A 26269-nucleotide genomic window follows, 5' to 3' on the forward strand; every position below is an offset into this window, starting at 1 on the left:
CCTCCCTTTCCCTCTCTCTCTGCCCTTCCTCCACTCATGCTCACTCACGCGCTCTCTCAAAAATAATAAACATTAAAAACAAATTAAAAAAAAAACTTTTAAAGAAATAGGAAGTTCTTAATCATAGTCACATCCATGAAATCTTCTCCTGAATGACACAAACCAAAGTTTTTGTGCTTAAAATGTTAATTCAAATTCCCTGTTTTAAAGAAAAAAATTACCATCAACAATACCTAACAATTATAATCTGAGCCATGTAAAGTCTAAAACAACTATGAGGAACATAGATTAGTGGTCATTTTTAAGCATGTTTTATGATGATAGAATTAGGGAGGGAGCTAGGCTATTTAAGATATGGATCTGTTCCTATTTACAGGTTTACAGGATGTGCTAAAGAATACTTTGAACTTCTGTCTCCTTAAAATGATTGATAAACTCACAGGCTGAAACTTGCTTTTATAAATCTCATTCCTAGGTCTTACTTAATTTTGCTTACTTATATTTCCTATTGACAAGTTGTATGCTATTTGCAACCAACAGTCCAATAATAACACCCTCTGAAACCTTTGTCTTTGTCTAGCAGAGAGAGATAAGACTGACGTTGGAGGTAAATGGATGGTATATGGGTTAGGTTGTTTATAATAAAGCTTCATTATCTTGAAGTATTATGAATTCTCAGACTATAAAATATCTTCAAACTATTATATACATAGTTTTAAGGTTTGGAAATTGTTAAAATTTCTAAAAAACTATAGGAAGGCAAAAGAAATGCTTCTCTTACATCAATTTCCATTACATTAGAAATGTACTTTTTTTCATGTAACCTGCCTCTATGAATTAAATCAAAGAGCTTGGATAATTACATTCAGAGTTCATGAAGGACAAAAAATAGTAATATATCCAATCCATTTGAAAGTGGTATGGTTTTGGCCTTAGAATTTTATTTTAAGGCCAGATTATGAGGCTGCTGCAAACCTGGGAAATCTATCAGATGCATAAGATGAAAAAAGAAGAGAAGAATATGAAAAGACAAAAGTGGATACATTTTCCATTTTGTACAACCATTCAGCAGTAACGTAACAAAATTCAGTTAACCACTGGTTAACTAGTTAATCATACAAAAGTAAACATTCAGATTTCTCTCTCTCTACATGAATCACATCATTAATGTGACTTCTAGACATTTTGGTAAATTAAAATTCTTGCGTTTGTAAAAACTAAAAGTGCTTTTAATTATAAATTACATTAATTACAATTACAGAATCTTGGGCACTTAACTGAAATTAAGGCATGGGTCACTGTAGGCATATTAAAAATGGTATAGAAAAGTAGTTCTATCAAAGTATCACCAAAGACTGAAACAGGGTGCCTGGATATGCTTCCTTCTCAGTGTACGATTACTTTGTCTGATTCTTTTAACGGCAATCTATTTGGATGGCTTGGGTAGGATGATAATAGGCAGCTTTTACACAAACCTTCTCCTGAGACATCTTCTGAATGATGCATTAACATGTTAAAATCATGAAAAATCTTTCCAAAATTACAATGATATACCTACCCTTTCAACACAAAAGCATTTGTCATTATCACTGATGGCATACAACTTAACATCATTTCCCTTTCACAGAATTATTCAATTACAACCAACACTACGACTAGTGACTCAATATAACTTCTCCCAAATTCTCCTAATGTGACCAATCCTCTGTGTAGAAAAAATGTATACCATCAATTTGCATGACAAAGAGTTCCAGTATCTAATAGGCTTAACACTTATATCTCAGTCATGGCTGCCTGGCCAGGAAAATGAACATCATGATGGACTCCTGCATTCTTCACATTGTGCTCATGGACAAAGTCAGTGTAGTTTCTATGTGCAGGCTGGGGTGGGGACAAGGCCCTTGTGTTCCACTGGTTTCCACCACGTTGACAGCAGTCACTGGCAGCAGAGAGCCTGGATGGTTGGGGAGTGGGAGGGGAGCACAGTTAGTCTACAGGAATAGGAGAAAATGAATGTGTAAGAGGTAACAAAGGAGAAAGGCAGTGTGACCAGCATGCACCACTGTTATGAGTAGTTATTGACATCTACTCCATGCAATGACATTCAAGAATAAAGGGAGGGGGGAGGACAGAATCAACAGTTATATGTAGTAGAAAAGCTCAATATGGAAATATCAATAAGTAATCAGAGTCAGTTAAGTGAATTAAATAGAGGAAATTTCACCAAGAGCAAAACACTCTATCTGTCCCTGATGCTGGTATCAAAATCAAAGGTAGAAATGTTGTTTGAAGTTCTAATAAAAAGGAAAAAAATATTTATAACTGACTTCACTCAGATATTTAAAAGGACAATTTGGGGTGCCTGGGTGGGTCAGTTAAGCGCCCAACCCTTGATTTCGGCTCAGGTCATGATCTCACAGTTCATGAGATGGAGTCCCGTGTTTTGCTCCGCACTGACAACGAGGAGCCTGCTTGGGGCTCTGTCTCCCTTTCTCTCTGCCCCTTCCCTGGCTCATGCTCACACACTCTCCTCCCCCCCGCCAAATAAATAAACAAACATTTAAAAAAATCATAAAATACAAGGACAGTTCTAAATTACGGATAAAGGCACACATAGAAAAGGGCAACTGTGAGAATTATTCCCCAAATTAAGGGATTTCACAAAACTGAAACCCAGGAAACAAAATTCCACAACTACCTTCAGAGGCCATGTAATTTTACATCAATGTTTCCAATTAACAATGGAGAATTGCTATTCCTTCTATAATCAAAGTTCACAGGACCTCAGAATAAAATTCAACAGGTACAGATAATGTGATGAGACTATAAAGCCCCTCCAAGGAACAGTTTAGTAAGTATATTAAGAAACCTTTTATCACACAGTGCTATAGAATAGACCTGCAGAACTATGAGAATGAAGCATGCATACAAGCAGTTCCTGGTTAGAAATAACCAGAGTCCTCCAGTAGAAAGAAAACATTTGTCACAGTTCAGAAGATCAAGGTTTTTCAACACAGCAATAAGGGCAGCACATATTTAAGACAATTACAAAGAAAAAAAAAATCATCCCAATTATAAAAGAGGTCTAAAACTAGACTTTTAAATACGACACTTTTCTAACTCAATTGAAACATGAATCTTCACCTTTCTTTCCTTAGGGAAATTGAAAAGAAATTAGCTAAAAGGATTTTAGAATAAATTTGAACTTTTTTTTTTTTTTTTACAAGAAAATCATCTTTTCTTCAACCGATATACAATTTGTTCATCAAATCTATCCCATAAAATTCATGACCCTCAACACACAGACTCTGAAAACTTAGGACATTAAATTAAATTAGGTTTATGTTTTCCCCAATATAGGCAAGATTTCGCAAATATTATTCAATTTTGTTTTTGTTGTTTATAAATGGTTTAATGGGTTTAAAATACATAAACTGTTTCTCAAAAGGTGATACTCTAAATAATCAAGACTCTAAATATCTACATTACCGGTTATCAAATCATTTACTGAAATAATGGTGCCATTTAGAACATACTAGCAAGAGAAAGCTAAAGAACTGAATGTGAAGTAGGTTTAGATTAAAATGGTTAAAATTTATCTACCTGATTATAGTCTATTATTCTGCCCAATTGTTCAAATCTAGGGAGCATTTCCAAATTTTATTAACTTATCACTTTCTAAAGGAGGACTGTTTTATATTCACTTAAAAGCATTAATAACAAGCAAAGCATGCAGAAACAAAAAGTGAAATAGAAAATGCACTTTAAATTCAGGCTGGGGAATCCATTAGCTCCAAAACAGATCAGTTGTATATTCAGTTCCACGCCACTGCTGACATACACTGAGACTCATTAGGTTTTCAGGATCATCATTTTACTCCATTTCAGCAAAGGAGGTCTCAGCACAAGTAAATGAAGGAAGGACACATAGCTCCAAATTTTTCATTTCCCTTGAAATTCAATACTCTCAGATTCAGTATTGTCTATTTCTAAAGGTTGTATCAAAGGAACTTAGGGCCTAATGAATCAAATTAAACAGATTTAAATATGTGCCCAGGAAAATCAGAAAACTCAATAAAGACTTAGTGTCATAATATAGTATGAAAAAAAAAAAAAACACCAGAAAACAAAAAACCAGACTCTCATTCCACATTAGTATAAAAGGTAAGCATGTATTAAGGCAGTTCTTTTATAGTTGAAGTCTCAGTACTGGTTTTCTTGCCAACAGACTTGGTGTTAATATCAAGGCAATAAAACATAGCTGCTTACTGGAGCTGTGTGTTCAGTAAGAAAGTGAAGAACTGTTTCTAATGGCTTAAAAAAATAAAGACTAAAATCTGATATTTAGAAGCCTCACCGTTTATACTTGAAGTGTGTGTCCACATGCACACACATACACCAAGTTCTCCTACCACACTCTCAGGTAAAAGGAAAAGGGGGAAAAAGGGGGGGGGATTCCCTCAATCTCAGAAAGTAATCAAATTATTTGGAACTGAGGTAAAAATATGCCCAACCATGAAGAGCAAAGCACCTTGCAAGTTAGTTAAGCCAAAATAACAATGAAAAACAATTACATAGCAAAGACTGAAAATAATCACCAACCACTGTTGACCCACCACCATGAAGGAAGAACTGGTTGCACAGAAAGCTGACCAAAACCTTGAGATCACCACAGAAACTCATTAGATTTCAGGTATAAATAAACTAAGAGCAAGAGAAAAAAAGAGAAAAATCCTATAAATTATCAAGGTTCATTTCACAGACATACAACTTGAACAGATGATGCAACCAACATGACCACTTAATCAAATAATTCCCTACGAACCCTCCAAGCCACATATATTTATTTGGGAAATAACGAACCCTACTGATTACAGTCCAATAAGCCACAAAGTATTCATATTTGTGTATGAATCTAAAAAAAGACCCTGGAAATCTAAGCAAATGAAAGATCTTCTCTGTCATCAGATTCTCTCTCCAATCCCCAAAATGGAGTATTTCATGCTTTATTAGATTAGAATCATGTTTCCCTTTTGGCTTTATCTTCAGTCTCTAATGAAAAAACTCATCCAAAACAGTAGCGTTATGTTGTGTGGAATAACATATAGCAAACACATTTTCTTTATGGATCCGGAAAAGGTTCTACTGGACTAGCACTGAAGTCATTTCAGAGAACCAGCCATCAGTCTCCCAATCATACTAACCAAAATAAGGAGAGCTGACCAATGTTTTTCAATTAAATAACTGCATTCCATTCTTCACTTATATCCCTTGTTTTCCCAATTCCATTCTGACTGTTCAATAATATGTTTCTGTTCAGCTTACAAATATGAATAATTTGCTTTCAATCATTTAACGTGTTCTAAGATTATGGGTTGGGAATTTAGAATACATTAAGCAAGTAACATTTTATTCCGGTTTAAGGAGTTAACAAACCATTTCCTGTCATGCTGGTCTGTTCCAGGATTCCTTGGAAGATTCTCTATCTCTGCCAGCACAGGACCAGAGGGAACAGAAGGAACCACAGGTAGAGTAGATTTCACAGCCCAAGCCTTTGGACAGAAATTATAAAAATCATCTATTTTACTTACATAAAAGACTTCGTCACCTATAAACAGAACATTAAAATGGAATACTATCTACATATTGAACAAATAAACTGTAAACAAATGCTTGAATGTTATAGACTACCTTAGAGATAACAATAATCTATCAAAAAGATCTATCTCTAAAAGAGATAAATAATAATCTATCAGTGTCTTATTCATTTTATAGGATTTACAGGAACAGAAAATGTTCTATAGGATACCTGTCCCATTTATAACATCATAGATAATAAAATAACAAAGGGTTTCATTTTTGAGCCACTTTACAGATAAGAAAAACACACAAAACTTTCCTGAAGTTATACCACTATGAAAATTCAATTAATAATACCACTATATGTCATAATTAACTACAGTGTTCTAGTGCTTTAGAAGCTTAAGATGATCTTACCTGTTGGGAGCCATTACTCTGAGTTGAAACATTATTGTGAACACTGTAATGGGGAAAAACATCTATTAAAAAACCATATATAAAATTCTAGGGCTTCACACTGTAAGATAACACATACACTAATGAAAGTAGCTTTATTTTTAAAGGCATTGATTGTTTTGTTGCAAATAAAGAAAAAATTACTGTTGGTTCCAAAACTAAGAATGTAAGATGCTCAGAAAACATTTGCTCTCGTAGACAAACACTTGTTTTTCTACGATCTGCTCATTTGAGATTTGTGTATACCTGTATTTTAACTGTGCTTTAAATGTGTAGTTCACTACTAATCTTATTCATTGGACAGGATCTGTCAAAGATAGCAAAATGAAGAGCAGCACAAATGATTCCTTAAATTCAAGGCATTAAGCACAAATATCCACATAAACTTATCTGTGCCACTTCTTTTGTATATTCACACCCTCTCACAAGATCTTCCAGTGTCATCAACAGCTCAGCATTGTATAACCCAAAAGACCTTAGTACAAACTTAAAATTAGAAACCTTTCTGTATATTCTCTGCTCCAAATAACTTATAAATGTGTCTTTAAATTTTTAGCTTAGGCTGTACTCATTTCCCTGCTCCATCCCTTCCCCCCCAAAAGCACTTAAAAACCCCAATCTTGGGGTGCCTGGGTGGCTCAGCTGGTTAAGCGAGCAACTTTGGCTCAGGTCATGATCTCACAGTTCGTGAGATCAAAGCCCTGCATCAGGCTCTGTGCTGACAGCTCAGAGCCTGGAGCCTGCTTTAGATTCTGTGTCTCCATCTCTCTCTGCCCCTCCCCTGCTTGTCTGTCTCAAAAATAAATAAACATTAAAAAAAATAATAATAAAAAAATAAAAACTCCAATCTATAACAAAATAAAAACAAACCTCAGAGCAACTTAAAAAAAATTCAATAAAATAACTCAAAAATGACATATTATCACAACAAAATGAGGGAAAAAAAAGAGTTTACTAACTTCACACTTTCTAACATCTAACATAAGCATACTTGCATACTGAGGTAAAGAATTCAACTAAGGCAACTGAAAAATATATTCAAAATAATGTATGTATGTACGTATGTATGTATGTGTATACATATATATACACACACAAATACGTATATATGTGTGTATATATATTTACATACATACATGTGTGTATGTGTATATGTATATGTTTACATACAAATATATGCATAAAATTCCTTGAAAGTGAGAAAATAATCTACAGATTTAACAAGAGCACTATGTCCCAGGAAAATGAGATAGAGAGTTAAATGCATTCAACACATTATTATTAAAATACTGACTTTCAAGGATAAGGAAAGAATACTTAAGGTACCCCAAGAAAATTAAAAGGAAATCACTGCCAGTATCTGGCTGGCATAGACTTCTCCATAGCAATACTCAGTATCATACCCAGCCACAATGTCATTCTAGTAAAAGGAAACACGCAAAGCTTCTCAAACCAAACTCTTAATACAATATCTAAGAGCCTTTCTTAAAGGGGTGAGAAGAAAACAAAAACTAGCTGATGAAAGGCAACAAATTAAGAAAAGATCTCAAGAATGAAGAGCCCTTGCTAAAAGACTAGGTAATGAAAAGTGAACCCATTTTATAGCTAATCATTTTATTACCTACATCTCTATTACAAGTTGAGTCACTAGAACTTGCACTAGCACTGACTGGGTTCAAATTCAAGCCGTGCCACTACCACTGGCTAGTTCTGCTCTCTAAACTTAAGGTTCTTCATCTGCGTGAAACTGTTACAGGAGGATTAAATGCATTAATATTAGCAAAACACAAATAAAACTGACGAAAAAAAGCTTTAAAAAAAATACTAGTTAGTGTGTAACTGTTGTCAAGACAATCGTAAAGTATATACTTGTCAGGTACGATTTCTTTTGACTAATGCTACTGTTCCCAGAATACATTATGCTGGTTTAAGTAACCATAATCCCAAATATTATGAAATCTCATCCAACCTGCTTGGCTGGATGATCCCATCCCCTTGGTTACTCTTTGAAGCTTTTTCTTTAACTAAGAATAACTCTAGCAGGTGATGAATAAAGATGAATAATAACATTAAAAAAAGTACTTATAGTAAGTGATCTTAACTGGATCATAGATCCTGGTTTCTAAAAATTTGAAATGTAGAAAGCACTATCTTCTCATAATTACATTCTTTCACTTCCACTAATATAAAAGTGAAACACTTCTCATTACTGACCTTATCCCAGTTTCCCCTTTCAAAGGAACACCTACAATAACTGACCCCTTTTGCTCCTATACTCTGTATTCATCATTTCCTCCACCATTTTTTCTTTTCTTTTCTTTTCCATCTTCAAGATTCTGTCTGCTAAACCTGTACAAAAAGTACCAACCACTGCAATGTGGACTATCCTTTAAAATGTCACCTCTTCTTAGGATACTCTATATTAGTCAAGGCTCATGGGGAATAGTTAGGAGATAAAAGAGTACAAGGAAAACGACTGACATCAGCCAATTTAAAAACCTGTTACTCAAATAGGCACAGTACAAGGTCAAGAAGCTTTTTAGGTCAAATAGCTGTGCTTTTTCAAACAGTCCTGTTTTCCATGGTTCACTGGAGCAAAACTGTTCATGCAAACAGAACTACAAGGGCAAGAATGAAAGGGTATTCATGCCAGTCCAAACTGGTCTGGTCCTCTCAAGCCGTGTTATGTAGACTGGTAAATAACCTTCAGGAGAGCTGGGTCCCCCTCTACATTTAATTTCTAAAAGCTTATTACAAAAAATCATAAAAATAAAATATCGTTATTTAAGTATCCCATTTCTGGTGCAGTTTCCAGAGCCAAAAGCATTATTCAAGGAAAGAAAAGAAAATTTTGTCATTAAAGTTAAATTAATCTAAATTCTAGGAAAGAGATTATAAAGCTATACTCAAGTTTTGGGTCAGAAACGTGTGTTTCAAAAAATTTTTAAAGAAGGATAAATCCTTGCAAATAAAAACCTTAATTTCAACTACATATTATTGCTTGAATACTTTTACATTTCTGCTAAATTCACTAGGTTGTCATCTTTATTTTAAGCTCTAATATGCTGTACTAGCCTCTTTTTCAGGTTAAGTAAGACATGATTCATTAAACAAAAAACAAATAAAATAGTTTAAAAAGTATAGAATGCCTCTAACATTGCTCCATCATCTTTCTTAAAAGCATAGCTTATAAATTACAATGAAAATAAAAGTACAACTCACGAAAAGCAGAAAATTGTTTTTTACCTAATTAAAATTCACAATAGAGAAAATCACTTACTTCCTCCTTACTCTATTCATTTATTTATACTTAACAACCTACTGACAGCTAAAGAAACATCAGAAGAATCCTTATTCAAGAAGCAGAGTGTTTTTATGGTGAATCAGTAATCAGCCTGACTCTAATGGCTTTCTAAGTGTGGAGGGAAGGGGAAAAACTGAATAGGACATCTCAAGGAGAGGCTGGCCATACTCAGCACCCCACAACAAATAATTTCTACTTCTGAAGAAGCTCTAGTCACACATCTGCCATATAAGAGTAGACAAGCTCAAAAGAGTTAATTAGATTTACAAGTACATCCTGAATCTGAGACACTCCAAGAGACTGGCACATAATAATAGTTGAAAAGCATTATATGAACCTATACACTGTAATATACACTATTAAAATTGAGTCATCAAAAGTAGGACTTCTAGAATGGTGGTTTGAGGACCCTTCCCGCCTGTGAAACAAACATTTTAGCTGGTGAAAATTATTAAAAAACAATCATTAAAAAGCATACATCAGTGAATAAACCATTTATTCAAGGAAATCTACTGAACCTCAGAGCTGAGTCTGGCATTTGAGCCACAATTTGCTCCCCTTCCCCATTCCCCCAAGTTCAAGGTGGTGGAAGCTTTACTTCACGTGAGTGCAGCCAAGAAGACAGAGCTCTCTCCAGGCAATCCAGACTTTAAATCAGCTATTTTAAAGATGTTCAAGAACGAAAAAACCAAATCTAAAGAAGTAAGTTGGGAACACTGTCTCCATAAAAAGAAAATATCACTTGGGGCATCTGAGTGGCTCAGTCAGTTAAGTGTCTGACTTTGGCTCAGGTTATGATCTCATGGTTCATGAGTTCGAGCCCGTATTGGGCTGCTATCAGCACAGAGCCTGCTACAGATCCTCTGTCCTTCTCTCTCTGGCCCTACCCCACTCACATGTGCATGCTATCTCTCTCTCAAAAATAAATACACCTTAAAAAAAAAATGAAAGTATTTCAAAATGTATAAAAAAAAGATAATACCATTAAACAGAGACTTTACACATAAGAATCAAACAGAAATTCTTGAGTTGCAATGTACAAGAACTGAAATTTAAAAATTCACTGAAAGAACACAACACCAGGTTTGAGCAGGTTGAAGAATCAATGACTTGAAGACAGGTCAACTGAGATGATCTAGTCTGAGTAACAGAAAGAAAAAGAATGAAGAAAAATGAACAGAGACTCCAGTACCTGTGGGACACCATCAAATGTAGCAACGTGCATGTGATGGGAGTCCCAGAAGAAGAAGAAAGGAACAAAAAGATAATCTGAAGACATAATCGCTGAGAACTTCCCAAATTTGATAAAAATAATATACCAGGGAAAAGCAACCAGAAGAGGGGTCCCTGGGTGGCTCAGTTGGTTGAGCTTCCAATTCTTGATTTTGGCTCAGGTCATGATCTCATGATCATAGGACTGAGCCCCACAACAGGCTCCACGCTGGCTGTGAAGCCTGCTTAAGAGTCTCTCTCCCTAACCCTCTGACCCTCTCCCACTCATACACACATGCACTCTCTCTCTCCCTCAAAAAATAATAAAAAATAAAGTCAGACATTTAAAAAACAAAAGAAAAAAAGAGAGAGAAAAGCAACCAGAAGAGAACTGGACTGTCAATACTTGTATCAAACTTCAAAACAAAAAAATTACTAAAGGGCACATCCAGCGTGGCATGCTTTTGTGGGCCTTCAGTCGAGCAGACCCAGTGTGGTCGCTGAGCCCCGCTGCCTCCGATCACCTGCTGTAGACTTGGCTGCACCATGGAGCACCTTGACAAAGCAGCGCTAAATGCACTACAGCCGCCCGACTTCAGAAATTAAAGTTCAGGGGTGCCTGGGTGGCGCAGTTGGTTAAGTGACTGACTTCAGCTCAGGTCATGATCTCATGGTCCGTGAATTTGAGCCCCACGTCAGGCTCTGTGCTGACAGCTCAGAGCCTGGAGCCTGCTTCAGATTCTGTGTCTCCCTCTCTCTCTCTCTCTGTTCCTCCTCTGCTTGTGCTCTATCTCTGTTTCTCAAAAATAAATAAATGTTAAAAAAAGAAAAAAAAAAAAAAAGAAAAAAATGAAAGTTCATTAGCATCTACCCTGAAGACGCTCCTGTTCTTCACAGCTTTAATGATCACTGTACCTCGTGGGTTGTATTTCACGACTAAATCTTATGCTTTTGAAGGTGCCTTTGGGATGTCCAATAAGGACAGCTATTTTTATGCTGCTATTGTTGCGGTGGTCATCATCCATGTGATGTTGGTCCTTTTGTTTATGTGGCCTGGAATGAAGGCTCACGACAGTGGCGAGAAGACAAACAGGATTAAATCGAATTATCACCTTTTGATAGCATTAAATTGATTTTTTTAAATGGTAAATGCGCCTGGGATATTGATGATTTCAATAAAGTTGAGGCCATGTTAAAATCAATAATAATAATTTTAAAAAATAAAGCAAAAAAATTACTAGAGAAGAAGAGTGACATTTTATCATAATAAGAGAGTCAAACAATTATAAATACATATGCACTTAACAAAAGCCCCAAACTGAAAGAATTGGAAGAGAGAAATACACAACTAAGCAACAGTAATTGGAGGTTTCACAACCTTACTCTTAATAATGGATAGAATTAGGAAAAAGGTCAACAATGAAATAGAAGTCCTGAGCAGTATTACACCAAGTAGACCTAACAGACATTTACAGAACATAACATTCAATAACGGCAGAATATCCATTCTTCTCAAGTGCATATAGACCATTTTCTGGAATAAGCCATATGCTAAGCCATAAAACAAGTTTCTTTATAAGGATCAACATCATACAAAGTATGTTCTCTAACCATGTGGAATAAAAGCACACACACAAAAAAAATAAGAGAGGAATAGTTAAGGTATTCACAAATATGTGGAAATCAAGGAACACATTTCCAAGTAACGAACGGGTCAAAGAAGAAATCAAGAGAAACAGGAAAATAATTTGGGATAAATGAAAATACAATATACCAAACTTACAGAATGTGATTAAAGCAGCGCTTGGAAGAAAATCTATAGCAATAAATGTTATGTTAAAAAAGAATAAAGACCTCAAATAACCTAATTTCCCACCTTAAGACACTAGAAAAAGAAAAGCAAACTAAACCTAAAGCAAGCATAAGAAATGAAATAATATAGCAGAGAGAAAATCAATAAACTTGAAAAATGAGTAAGAATCAATGAAACCAAAAGCTGGTTCTTTGAAACAGCCTACAAAATGGACAAACTTTTACCTAAACTAACCAAGGTGGGGGGGATGGGGAGGGGACCCTCAAATTACTAAAATTAGAAATGAATGAGGAGGGGTGCCTGGGTGGCTCAGTCAGTTGAGAGTCTGACTCTTAATTTTGGTTCAGGTCATGATCTCGTGGTTCGTGGGTTCAAGCCCCGCATTGGGCTCTGCACTGACGGCAAAATGTTAGTGAGCCAAATCCAGCAACATGTAATATAAAGAATTATACACCATGACCAAGTAGGGTTTATCCCAGGAATAAAATTAATTGCTTATCTGCAAATAAAACTTTGTTCTTTGAGCTCCCTGTGTGCAAGAATCCTAATTTATTCATCTTTATATCCTCAGTCACAGGCCAATAACAAATGTAGGTCATTCTCATTATAAATAGTATATCCACCCCCCAACCCAGTCTTTATTTCTAAACTGCTTTATTTTTCTTTGTCAATTTTATCTGGCATTACATCTGTTCCCTGCTATATTCCCAATGCTAAGGAACAACTTAATACGTTGACAGGTCTTCAACAAGTATTTGTTTAATTAATGACAGCAACTACATGAATTCTAAAACATGTTCCTAAGTTGTAAGACACTACTCACCTGAATTCTTCAGGTTTTGCTGTACTTGCTGACATGGGGAAAAAAAGAAAAAGAAAAGAAAACATCCCATTAGTTTCCTCTTATATGGTAAGCTGCTTCACTATTCATAAAAGTAAATCTAGACTGGTTGTTTTAGGTTTGTTTATTTATTTTGAGAGAGAGAGAGAGAGGGAGTAAGCAGGAGCGGAGCAGAAAGAGAGCAAGAAAGAGAATCCCTACAGGCTCCCCGCCATCAGTGCGGAGCCCAACTCAGGGCCTGAACCCATGAACTGTGAGATCATGACCCGAGCTGAAACCAAGAGTCAGATGCTTAATCACACAGGCATCCAGGACTGTTTTTTCAAGCCATGTTTCCCAACTATAGATTTAAAAACCTTCCTTTGACAAAATGTTCTAGGATTCACATCACTAAAATCAATAGTGACAATTATTTCCATTTTAAAAATAAAGCAATAAAATAAATACCATCTTCTTTTAAAACAGAACCACCTGCAAGCCTCCTAGAGTGAGTTATATGACAACAAAATAGAACATGAGAGGTAACTCAGGGTTTTAAACCATCACAAACTAAAATGGTCTCATTAATAGCTATATATTATTTGATTTATAGCCACAAAACTTATGAATATAAATCGTTTTTTAAGTCAAACATCAGATCATGTTACTGGACAACTGGGATGACCTTAACATCAGATATACTTAAAATTCAATCTGTATTTTGATACAAACTCAGATTCAAAACCAAACACAAGTTTTAGTTTAAAATCAAGCTTTTTATTACATAAATTAAATGTACAATAAATTTAAACACTATTTAACAGAATCTTATTATAATGTTATACAAAGTAACATTTTTTAAGTTTATTTTGAGAGCGAGAGAGAGGGAGCACATGCACGTGCATGTGCACAAGTGGGGGAGGGGCTGAAAGAAAAGAAGAGAGAATCTCAAGCAGGTTCTGCACTGCCGGTCCAGAGCTGGACTTGGGGATCAAACCCACAAACATGAGATCATGACCTGAGCTGAAATCAAAGAGTTGGACGCTCAATCAACTGAGCCACCCAGATGCCCCTTGGCATAATTTTTACTTAAAATGTATTCATCGTAAACCAGTGGTTTTTTTTAAAGTTCTTAAAGACATTTGAGAGATTTTTTTTTTTTTTTTTTTTTTTTTTTTTAAGTAAACTCCACACCCAGCATCGAGCCCAACTCAGGCTTGAACACAAGACTCAGATCAAGACCTGAACTGAGACCAAGAGTCAGATGCTTGGGGTGCCTGGTTATCTCAGTCAGTTAAGCATCTGACTCTTGATTTCAGCTCAGGTCATGATCTCAGGGTTTGTGAAATCAAGCCCAGCGTCGAGCCCAGCATCAGGCTGTGCGCTGACAGCACAGAGCTGGCCTGGGATTCTCACCCCCTCTCTTCCCTTGTATGCGTGCTCTCTCTCAAAATAAATAAACAACAAACAAACAAAAAAAGATGCTTAACTGACTGAGCCACCAGGCGCCCTGAGAGATTATTACAAATGCAAAAATCAGGAAGTCAAAAAGGGAAGGGAAGGTGTTAATCTACAGAACTAAAATAGCACAAACAAAAACTGAACACAAATTCAAAATAGTGTCTGAACTGGGATTAACACAAAGTTTAATCTCAGCAACAACATAAGCAATTTTTCCATTTTCTTATATTGATTCTGTCATAACCAAAGTTAATTAACAAGGGTACTTTAGTTGACTGGAATAAGCTTAAGGTTCAGATAACTTCCTTTCAAGCAAACAATACCAGCACACAACGGACTGTCAAGGAAGAACTGTCCTTTGAAACAGGACTGCATCTCACCTTTCATTTGTAGAGTTCGTCGAGAATATCGTTTGCTGGGTCTTCTTTCAAAGGATGTTGATCTTCTTGCTTTATTGGTTTTTGTGGTCTGATACTCCGTTTTCCCACTAAAATAAATGAGGCATATTAACAAGAATAAGAGAATTTGAGGCCTACAGTAATCAGATACACATGAGAAAAAGTCTATATTAAGACTGTTCTTAAAAGAACCCGCCTGAGCTTCATCCTGAAGGAACTACTACGAACAGGCTTGATGTCTGTCTTTACCACATCATGCTTCTACTCTTTAGGCTTGTGCGAAATACGCAACGTACAAATTATATTGTTTTTTTTCTTAAACATGCATATAACTAAGAATATACTGAGTAAGTTTGGAATATCTGTACTCTTATGCAACTCTTTTCCCCTCCTTATTCATTTACCTCATGCAAAATATGCAATTAACTCAAGATTTTCTGTTATTTATTCTAATTGTGATACATTTTTCAGATAATTTTCCAGAAATATTTAAAACTATTTCCCATTCTCTTTGATTTGCATTTAAATTCTGTTAAGAAAATGCCTCCTCACTTTTAATATAGGTAGAATAGAGCTCTACTTACATGAATCCCACCCACACAATCAACTATCAACAATATGGAATAGTATCCATTCCTACTATAAATCACAGTGACTCTCATGACATGATGAAAACTCCTAATGATCTACTCTCAGGTAAACCAAAACATTTCTAATTTATGACCAACACACAAGGAGTCTATAAAAATAACTTCATTTTTATAAAGGACCAGAAATGTTACTCAGATGCATTTCCCACTCAGCGCACAATACCTTTTTTCTATATGGTATTCAGCTAATGGATGGAGACTCTTTAAAAACTCTTATTATATGAATTTAAATGGATGATTAATATATAAAGTAAATGTCAAGAGGGATACAGAATCCATTATATCATTACAATGTTTCATTGGCTATTCAAGAAACTACAACCACGCTGTCAGCATGGAGCCTGCTTGGGATTCTGTCTCTCCCCCTCTCTGTCCCTCCCCTGTTTGCTCTCTGTAGCTCTCAAAATAAATAAAAATAAACTTTAAGAAAAATGAAATTACAACCAATAACAATACTACTTTGTCTTTTAATCTGGCCAGTGGAAAACATTGGAAACCACTTTGTTTCTATGCCTTGGTTTCTACATCTGTAAAATGAGAGGTCAGCCTAAACTTTTTGCTTTATGAAAGAACAGATATTCTTTCATATGAAAATTATGAAAGCAGATATTGACATTCACCTATATCTAAATCGTGATCCTAGTCGAATAAATCCCGATCGATGAGAACTCTTTTGGACTGGGCCTCGGAGGCGAAAGAAGGCATGATGTTCCACAGCACATTTCCATAAATGTTTGCACGCTTTTGGATGATCCAATCTAAAGACAAATGTATGCTCCTGCTCTTTGCCCTGGAAAAAAAAAAAAAAAGGATGTAAAGAGAGGTAATTATTAGGTTAAACAGTCCTTTCTGTCCCTTGTTACTCAGCTATAAATACAATCACAGCAATACCAAGAACAGAATAATAAAGCATCTAGTTTGCTCCCGGAAACTAAGACATTCTCTATAGCTACCTACATAAAAAGGCAGAGCTGAAATCAAGCTGTCCACTTTCACAGCCAATATAAAATTATTCCTAAGAGGGTCATCTCTACTTACATGATCTCATTTCTTAGAGAAACATAAAAATAAGGCTTTATTTGCCATACTTTGGATAAATATATAATTATCATGGAAAGGATCATACAAGATGTGGCAATATATATCAACAGACTTAAAAAGGTGCATATTCTTGGGGCACCTGGGTGGCTCAGTCAGTTAGGCATTCGACTTCGGCTCAGGTCATGATTTGACAGTTGGTGGGTTCAAGCCTCGTGTCGGGCTCTGTGCTGACAACTCAGAGCCTGGAGCCTGCTTCAGATTCTGTGTCTCCCTCTCTCTCTCTACCCCTCCCCCGCTCTTGCTTCTGTTTCTGTCTCTCAAAAATAAATAAAAATGTTAAAAAAAAAAAAAAAAAGAAAAAAAACGGTGCACATTCTTTGTCACAGTAACCATATTCCTGGGAATCCAAATAATAATTAACATTCATAGCCACTTTTTAAGGATTTCACATGGATTAACTCAATGAACAGATATTATCATTAGCTCCATTTCATAGATAGGGAATTGAAGCTCAAGAAATAAAGCCCAAGGTCACAAAGAGGAAATCAGAACCTAACTATTTGTGCTCCAGGACCTGGTGGTAACAATTAAGCTTTACCATCTGTTTAGGGAGAAAGATTTTCTTAACACCAAAATGTATATCCAAAGATTTTCTTCACAATCTCATTTATAATAGTAAGTATTGCAATAAAACACTAAATGTCCAAAACAAATTATCAGTAAATAACATTAAAAATGATACAAAAAGATAAATGAGGGGTGCCTGGGTGGCTCAGTCGGTTAAGTGTCCAACTTCAGCTCAGGTCATGATCTCAAGGTCTGTGAGTTCGAGCCCCACGTTGGGCTCTGTGCTGACAGCTCAGAGCCTGGAGCCTGCTTCAGGTTCTGTGTCTCATTCTGTCTCTGCCCCTCCCCTGCTCACACTCTTTTTCTCTCTCAAAATAAACATTAAAAAAAAATTTTTAATAAATTAAAAAAAAGATAAATGAATAAAAGAATGAATAAATGCACAATTGTTTATTCACATTATAAAATACCATATATAGGTTAAAATGAATGAACTGATATCTACATGGCTACACCTATTTAGGTAAACTAAGTAAACTGCCAAATATATATATATATGATTTCTGTAAATTTCAAAAACAATTCCACCATGTATTATGATGTATTTATATTTGGAAAAAGGAAGTATGAGAATGACACCCTCAAGAATGATGGCTAGCTAGAGGATTATACCTCACTGTACTGAACACAGTTTTTTTTTTTTAAGTTTATTTATTTTTAGAAAGAGCACGAGTGGGGGAGGGGCAGAGAGAGAGAGAGAGAGAGAGAGAGAGAGCGCGCGCGCACGCAGGGGAGGGGCAGAGAGAGAGAGGGAGAGAAAGAACCCTGATGCGGGCTCAAACTAACAAACCATGAAATCATGACCTGAGCTGAAATCAAGAGTCAGACGCTTAACCAAATGAGCCACCCAGATATCTCTGAATACACCGTTATGGTTATCCCAAAAATGTTACTCTAGATGAGTAAAATGGGTATCAGGTTTTCTGATACAACTCTGCAGTACACTTCAAATATTTTACAAATTAAACTATATTTTAAAATGACTATCTATATGTAGTTATTTCATGACCTTGATATAGGCAAAGATTCCTAAATTTGAAGACACAGAAAGTACTGACCACAAAGGAAAATAGTTATAAACTCTATTACATTAAAATTGAAACACTCTACCCAAAACATACTATTAAAGGAGTCAAGGCAAGCCAAGAAGAAGATACTTACAACACACAGATCTGCAAAGAACTGATGTCCACAATACATAAGAACTTCAATGAGGAAAAAGAGCACATGACCCAAGAGAAAAATAAGCAAAAGACTTGAACAGCTACTTCATAAAAGAGAATACTTAAATATTAAATAAATTTATAAATAAGCACTAAACAAATAGTGATCAGGGGAATGCAAGTGAAAACCACAAAACCATTCTATGAACAGAATGGCTACAAGGAAAAATACCAAACATTAGCCAAAAAAGAACAAATGGAACTCTTACATTGTAGGTGGGAATGCAAATGTGTATCAACACTTTTGAAAACAGTTTGGCAGTATCCACTAAAACCAAACACATGCATACCCTAGTCTTCAGAGCAGCACTTTTAATAGTGAAAACTAAACTCAACAGTCCATCAACAACAGGATGGATAAATAAGTGCAATCTATACGTAAAAAGGAATATTACTGGGGTGCCTGGGTGGCTCAGTCAGTTGGGCGTCCAACTTTGGCTCAGGTCATGGTCTCACGGTTTGTGGGTTCGAGCCCCGCTGGGCTCTGTTTTGACAGCTCAGAGCCTGGAACCTGCTTCAGATTCTGCGTCTCCTCCTCTCTCTGCCCCTCCCATGCTCATGCTCTATCTCTTTCTGTCTCTCAATAATAAATAAACGTTTTTTTAAAAAAAAGCAATACTATGTAACAGTAAGAACGAGCCTACTATAGCAACCAGCTGCAAGAGGGCGAAGGCTCACAAATATAAATAAAGAGAAGTCAGACACAAAGAGAACAGTCAGGTTTCATTCAGATTGAGTTTAAGATATAAACAAAAACCAGTGTATGGTGGTAAAGTCAGAAGAACAAGAAAAAACCTTTGGAGGACTATACCTGGTGGGAGGCACAAGAGTGTATAATTCTAGTAGTATTCTATGTCCCCAACTGGGTGCTGGTCATATAGGTGTTCGTGGAAATCCAACAAGTTGCCCACTTGTTTTTGCACTTATCTGAATGTATATTATACTTCAGTGAAATTGACGAACAAAAAATACACATAGAAAAAACCATGGAGAAACATATAACCTCAAAGGAGGAAAAACCCTTCCATAATCCATGAAAGACTGATGAATTTGCCTATTTAAATTTTTTTAAAGCATGTGGCAAAAATCACAATAAATAACATTAAAAGATGAACAACTATTAGATACAGTATTTACAATTTCTATGAAAAAGGGCAAAACAAACCAGTAAGAAAAAAGGCCCAATGACAAAATGGGCAAAGGGTATGAATAGAGAGTTTGGAGAAAAGGAAATATAAATAACAAAATATATGAAAAGATGTTCAATATCACCCATAAAAACAGAAATACAAATTAAACCTACAGTGAAATTCCATTTTTTACCTTTCAGATTAAAATGTGACAACTCCCTCTGAAGAAACAGGTTTGATCCTTCACAGGATCTCTGTTATCTAGGACAAGTGCACATAACCATTTGAACCAGCAAATCCACCTCCAGGAAACTATCCTACAGATATTTGCCGATGTACAAATTCATGCATATATAGTGAATAAATGTTGAGAATGTATTAAATAATTTAGGGTACATCCACACAGAATACTATGCAGTTTAGTTTGCTTTTTAATTTAAGAACAAAGAAGCATTCTACATACAGATATGGAAAATATTCCAAAAGTTATAATGTAAAGTTTAAAAAGGGTTAGTACACAGTCTAAAGGCATGGTAACTTCTGTATAAAAAAGAACAGATACACATATTTGCACATGTGTGTGTGTAAAATACCTTCAAAAAGATATCCAAGAAGGTAATACGATATAAGATCTAATTTAAAATGCCATCAATTGTAAAATGTGCATTTTATGGCCCAAGTAAGAACAAGTGTCACCAATTAAATTATGACCATATTTCCTTATCACAAAGAATTGTATTTTATTCTTCCTGAAAAAATGCCTTTGGATTTCGATACAAATATCATGCAATCACATATGTGCTTACATAAAAAGGAAAATCGTAAAATAAGTTTTTACATACAAAATCTGCAGCTTCTGACTCATTGTTAACTCATTTGTTGGTGATGCAATGATCATCCTCTGTGCCATCAGATTTAATTTTTTTTTAATGTTTATTTTCGAGAGAGAGACAGAGACAACAGAGTGCAAGTGGGGGAGGGGCAGAGAGAGAGAGGGAGATACAGAATCCGAAGCAGCCTCCAGGTTCTGAGCTGTTGGCACAGAGCTCGACACAGGGCTTGAACTCACAAACCATGAGGTCATGACCTGAGCTAAAGTCAGACACTTAACCAATGCACCCAGGCACCCCAATAGATTTCTTTTTTTTTTTAATTTTTTTTTTAATGTTTATTTTTGAGAGAGAGAGAAAGACAAAGCATGAGCAGGGAAGAGGCAGAGAGAGGGGGAGAATCCAAAGCAGGCTCCAGGCTCTGAGCTGTCAGCACAGAGCCCAACGTGGGGCGCAAACTCATGAGCTATGTATGAGATCATGATCTGAGCCAAAGTCAGATGCTTAACTGACTGAACCACCCAGGTGCTCCCTCAATAGATTTCTTTTTAAAATGGTCTGTTGCCTCTATAATTTCCTTCTAAGCTGGGTGAAAGGGCAATCCTTTGCATTGTCTTAGTAATAAAACTTAGTAATATCACTGTTTCGTCTAATTTTCCAAATCTTCTTTTAGGTTTTGCTAAGTAGTCCTTCTCACACATCATTGTGCATGCAATTGCTGAACTTGCTTTTATCTATATCCATCTATATGTATATGTGTTTCAATTTATTTCTTTGCAAGGAATAAAGTTATTATTTTTTTTTAGTTCATTCATGATTCTGTGAGTTATGACAAATGGCATGGAGTCTAGGGACTACCACCAAAATCTGGTTATAGAAAAGTTATCTCATTCCCCTAAATTCCCTTTACTGTTTCTTTGTAGTCAAGCCTCCTCATTCTCCCTAATCCCAAACAGTGATCTGTTCCATTATTATAGGATTGCCCTCCCCAGATCATCATATAAATGAAATCATACAAGTCATAATTTTCTGAGTCTGGCTTTTTTCACCTAGCATAATGCATCTGAGACACATTCATGTTGTGTTTATCAATCGGGAACTACAGTTAACCAGAAAAAAAAAAAGTAAGCCTTAATTGAGAAGATTTTATTAAAGAATATGAGTTTGGAAACCCTTATAAAAGAATAATAGGAGTGTCTGGGCGGCTCAGTCAGTTAAGTGTCCAACTCTTTATTTCGGCTCAGGCCATGACCTCACGGTTGTGAGATCAAGCCTGGCACTGGGCTCTGTGCTGGGCATGGAGCCTGCCTGGGACTCTCTCTCTATCCCTCTCTCTCTCTGCCCCTCTCCAGCTTGCATGCACATTCTCCCTCTCTCTCAAAAAAAAAAAAAAAAAAAAAAAAAAAAAAGAAAAGAAAAATTAGACTTGAGTTACCACATAACATAGTCATTGTTAAATAAATAATGCAAGACAATTCCTACCTGATCATCATCTTCTACAACCACCAGGGTTAATTTATTCTTCTTAAAATCCAACCTGGTTATCTTGGGCCTATAACAATATTAGAACAAAAGCCAGATTTCAAATAAATGTCCTCTAAATTAAAATTTTTGCTGTTATTTCCAGTATATCAATCATCTAACAGCTGAACTGTAAATTGATTAAGAGGGTGTTTACCCTCTTTACCTGTACTGCCCACCAACAAAGCCTCTAATCTAAAAAAATATTTAGGATAACAGAAAAAAAACATTTCAAAAGCAGGATCTCTAACAAAACTGATGCTGCACAAATATCAGACAGTAAAAATGTTACAAAAAAAAAGAAAATGAAGGAATCCATTTAATATTTTATAGGTTCCCAGCTATGGTACAAGAGATTCCCCAGGCCTAGTGTAGAGCAGCAGCATAGGAACTGGATACAGACAGACAATAAAGGTTTTCTAAAAGGCATAAATGAAAACAAATTTTTGATTAAGACCTGCAACTTTATTTTCTGTATCAATTTGTTTGAGGAAGTACCTCTTTAAAAAAAAAAAAGAAAAAAGGTTTTTTAAACCTCACTTTATGGCCCCTTTTCCAACTCTATCACCCACCTGTACTGAAATCCTCAACAACCTACCACATGTGAACTTTGCACTTCTGCAAACTGTGAATGTCAAAACAATGAAACTCTCATTCTCTCTAATTTTTAAATATAACTTATACAAAATACAATTGTAAAACATAACTTTTTTACAAGAGTTGTACTAAAATAGTAAGTAACTAAGCACAATAGGTGGAGCAGGAGGGGAAGAACTAGCACTTAAGTGTAACAAATACTTACATAAAGCCTATCAAGTGTCAGGTAACCTTCTAAGTGTACTATACGTATTAATTCAACAGATCCTCACAACAACCTTAAGAAGTGATACAAAAGATGCTTTCTTCAACTCTCCAGCTACAGCATTCTCTGGCCATGAAGTATGTTCCATCTGCCCACAGGGCAAGCTGGAAGTGTCAGAGAATTAACACTCAAAGACTGGATGAATAAATGCCCCAAAGCTCCTTCACCTATCAAGGGACAACTGTGAAGGTATTCCACTCAAGTCTCTCAGAAAGTCCCTAGCATGGATACCTGAATTCCAAAATAAATGAAATCTATCTTCAACTTTTTGAGGGAAAATAATTTTCAAACCTAAAATTCTATTCTCAGCCCAATTACCAAGAAAGCATAAGAGAAGAATAAACCATTTTAAAGCATCCAAGGATTCAAACAATTTATCTCCTACACCCTGCTTTTCTTAGGCAGTTAGTTACCTGAGGATATAGATCAGAAAAAACAAAAGGAAGGAAAATATGGGACGAAGATACAGGATCCTAGCTGAAAAAACAGACAAAAGCTGTAGAGCAGCCTGGAGAGCAGACAATTTCAACGGGAACAGAAAAATCATTTAATGCAACCCTGAGGATCTGAAAGAACGTAAGGATAAGTCAAAGGCAGGTAATTTAAAGCACTGTGTGGGAATGGAAACCAATTTGACAGTAAATTTCATATATTAAAAAAAATAATAATAAATAAATAAAAAAAATAAATAAAGCACTGTGTGGGATGTAAGAAACTGAGGGGGAAGCCAAAAACTCCAGGAAAAACAAAAACCTATACAGAAAGAAAATGTAATTCCAGTTGTGAGTTCAAGTATTTCCAGACTGATCAGAAAGAAAGGATCATGACCTAGCTCTACTGTACAACAAACTTTACTGACAGGTGTTTGGACAGGGTTGCATGAAAAGGAAGTCCTTGACAACAGGAGATCCTCCAGAGGTGGCTGCACAAAGCTACCCCCAAAGCAGGGGAGACAGCAAGGGAACTTGTAGGAGAGAAGGGAATCAGAGAGGGGGTTTGGGTTTCTATGCAATGCCATTCAGCAGCAAGCGGGAAGTCTCTAGGTCAGAGAGTTCCGAAGGGCAGTAGTGGTTTGGTGTCTTTTATAGCTACAGGATTTGTCATATCTCTGACCAGCTGATGGCAGATACAGTTTATAGGGGGACATGCAAAGCAGGAAGGCTCTAAATGATTAAAAATAAACTTATTGGGCTATATTTAAAGTAACTGGATATATAAGAAATTGAGTTTGGTGCTGGTGGGCTTTGAGCTAACCATCCCGGCATGCTGTGAAGAAGTAAACAACATAGAGGCCCTTTAACTCATGTATATAACACCAGTACAGTGGGAAGTTCTCCACCATTTCAGATACAGGGATAACAATATGAACACTATTTCCTGATTTTCTACTTTTAGAACAAACCAGGCAAGATGTGAAGAACTTTACTATGGCTACGAAATCCAAGTAAAATCTATTCCTTGATAGGAAATGCAAATACAATTTTAAACTATGAGTTAAGTTGGGACCTAAAAAGAGAAGCACAGCTTAAAAGGAGGGGTAAATATTTTCCTCTTACACACCAGGGAATATGGGGTAATATGACTGTGGAACAAGAAGTCCTAAAAGTAGTGATGTAATAACTATACGACATGAGAGTGTCCATGTGAACATTTAATACATGTAGAAATAAAAAATATGTATCAAGAGATGTATATTGACATACCTTGAAACTAATGAAAAAATGGATGGAAGAGTTTTAAAAATTACCCCTGGGGGATGGGACTAAGAAGGGCTAAGGAGTATGACAGGAGACAGGTGATTTTTATTATCTTTTCAGAATTATTTGATCTCCAAACTCTATTTTATGTATTAACTTGAAAGAAATGTTTTTACTCATTAAAAAAAAACAACAACAACAAAAAAAACCTGTAAGTATCTGTAATATTAACTCTACTTACCAAAAAAATAGGCCAATTTTGGTCTCTCCTTCAAAAACAAGGACTCCTGTTGGGGTCAGTCCCAAGCTATAGTCATTTCCATCTCTAGCCTAATTTAAGGAAAGCAAAACATGTTAACTTTATTTGCAGAAGACAGATATCACATTTTCACACAAAAGTTTATTTTCACATTGAATTATATTAACTATATACAGGCTACTATTAATATGCAAAATGTTTTCAACAAATAGAAATATCCAAAATAACATTCTCAGGAAAATTCATGCATACATTTAGTTCACCGTTAACACCATAGTCTTTTTTTTTTCTTCAATATATGAAATTTATTGTCAAATTGGTTTCCATACAACACCCAGTGCTCATCCCAAAAGGTGCCCTCCTCAATACCCATCACCCACCCTCCCCTCCCTCCCTCCCCCCATCAACCCTCAGTTTGTTCTCAGTTTTTAAGAGTCTCTTATGCTTTGGCTAACACCATAGTCTTAAGGTAGGTCATCACTGAAAATACACAGGTGTACTTCCACAACAAAGAAAGCTCTTTGCAGATTCTGCCTATATTCTATTCACCACTTAAATCACCATTTTTAAAAAGACTACCTTTCTAGGGGCGCCTGGGTGGCTCAGTGAGTTGAACGTCTGACTCTTGACTTTGGCTCAGGTCATGATCTCATGGTTTAGGAGATCAAGCCCCGTGTTCGGTTCTGCGCTGACAGCACAGAGCCTGCTTGAGATTCTCTCTCCCTCTCTTGCTGCCCCTCCCCCACACACATGTGCACTCACACACACTAGCTCTCTCTCAAAATAAATAAATAAACAAACTTTAAAAAAACTGTCTTTCTGGAAAATTTTAACTTTTTAAACTAGAAATACATTAAATCATTATACAAGCTGTATTACAGCTTATCAAAGTCTTCTCAAGCTATAAATTTTCAACTTTGCTTCCTGAATTATTTTAATTTTTAAATAGCCTACTCAGCTTATGTGATGCCAGATGACATGAATTTTACATGAATATTACACTTAATAAGAATAAAAAGTGGTTTAAAAATCTAAAAAACATAGTAACACCTTAAAAACACAGATACACCTTTTTGGAGATTTTGGTTGTTTCTCTTCTTTCTTATACTGTAACTTTATGTGAGATTTTCATATTTAATCTCAAACTTTATAACACATCCAAAGTACCCAGTGCTATACTATACCATCTCCATGCCCTCCTTAATTTTGAAAAATGTCATAGTTACCTTCAATCTTGAAGGAATAAACTTTTTAAAAATCATCACAACACAGTTCTTACCTTGACCACATGCATATCAACCCCATACATTTCTAACCATTTGGCTTTATTCAGATAATTGGTTTCAGCTTGTGCTGGTGTCTGACCTCTGAAATTTAAAAAATAG

At 35.8% G+C, this 26269-nt stretch overlaps 1 protein-coding gene and 1 pseudogene across 5 annotated transcripts in view; one reads left to right on the forward strand and one right to left on the reverse strand.

Moving 5' to 3' along the window:
• EPB41L5 (erythrocyte membrane protein band 4.1 like 5) overlaps nucleotides 1-26269 on the reverse strand; it is a 142589-nt gene that overhangs the window by 65319 nt on the left and 51001 nt on the right. For 4 of the 5 annotated variants that reach the window (XM_042994259.1, XM_042994258.1, XM_007091163.3 and 1 more), the window contains 8 exons: nucleotides 26164-26251; nucleotides 24867-24955; nucleotides 22028-22097; nucleotides 16315-16484; nucleotides 15027-15133; nucleotides 13189-13216; nucleotides 5998-6040; nucleotides 5437-5552 (listed from right to left, as the gene is read on the reverse strand). In XM_042994259.1, the coding sequence (XP_042850193.1) occupies nucleotides 5437-5552; nucleotides 5998-6040; nucleotides 13189-13216; nucleotides 15027-15133; nucleotides 16315-16484; nucleotides 22028-22097; nucleotides 24867-24955; nucleotides 26164-26251 (711 nt within the window). Of the gene's footprint in view, nucleotides 1-44; nucleotides 1955-5436; nucleotides 5553-5997; nucleotides 6041-13188; nucleotides 13217-15026; nucleotides 15134-16314; nucleotides 16485-22027; nucleotides 22098-24866; nucleotides 24956-26163; nucleotides 26252-26269 lie in introns of those variants that run through there. The other variant, XM_007091164.3, reaches the window with a different exon arrangement.
• Nucleotides 11099-11700, forward strand: LOC102966867 (annotated as a pseudogene).

The sequence above is a fragment of the Panthera tigris genome, chromosome C1 (assembly GCF_018350195.1).
Source record: "Panthera tigris isolate Pti1 chromosome C1, P.tigris_Pti1_mat1.1, whole genome shotgun sequence".
NCBI lineage: Eukaryota > Metazoa > Chordata > Mammalia > Carnivora > Felidae > Panthera > Panthera tigris.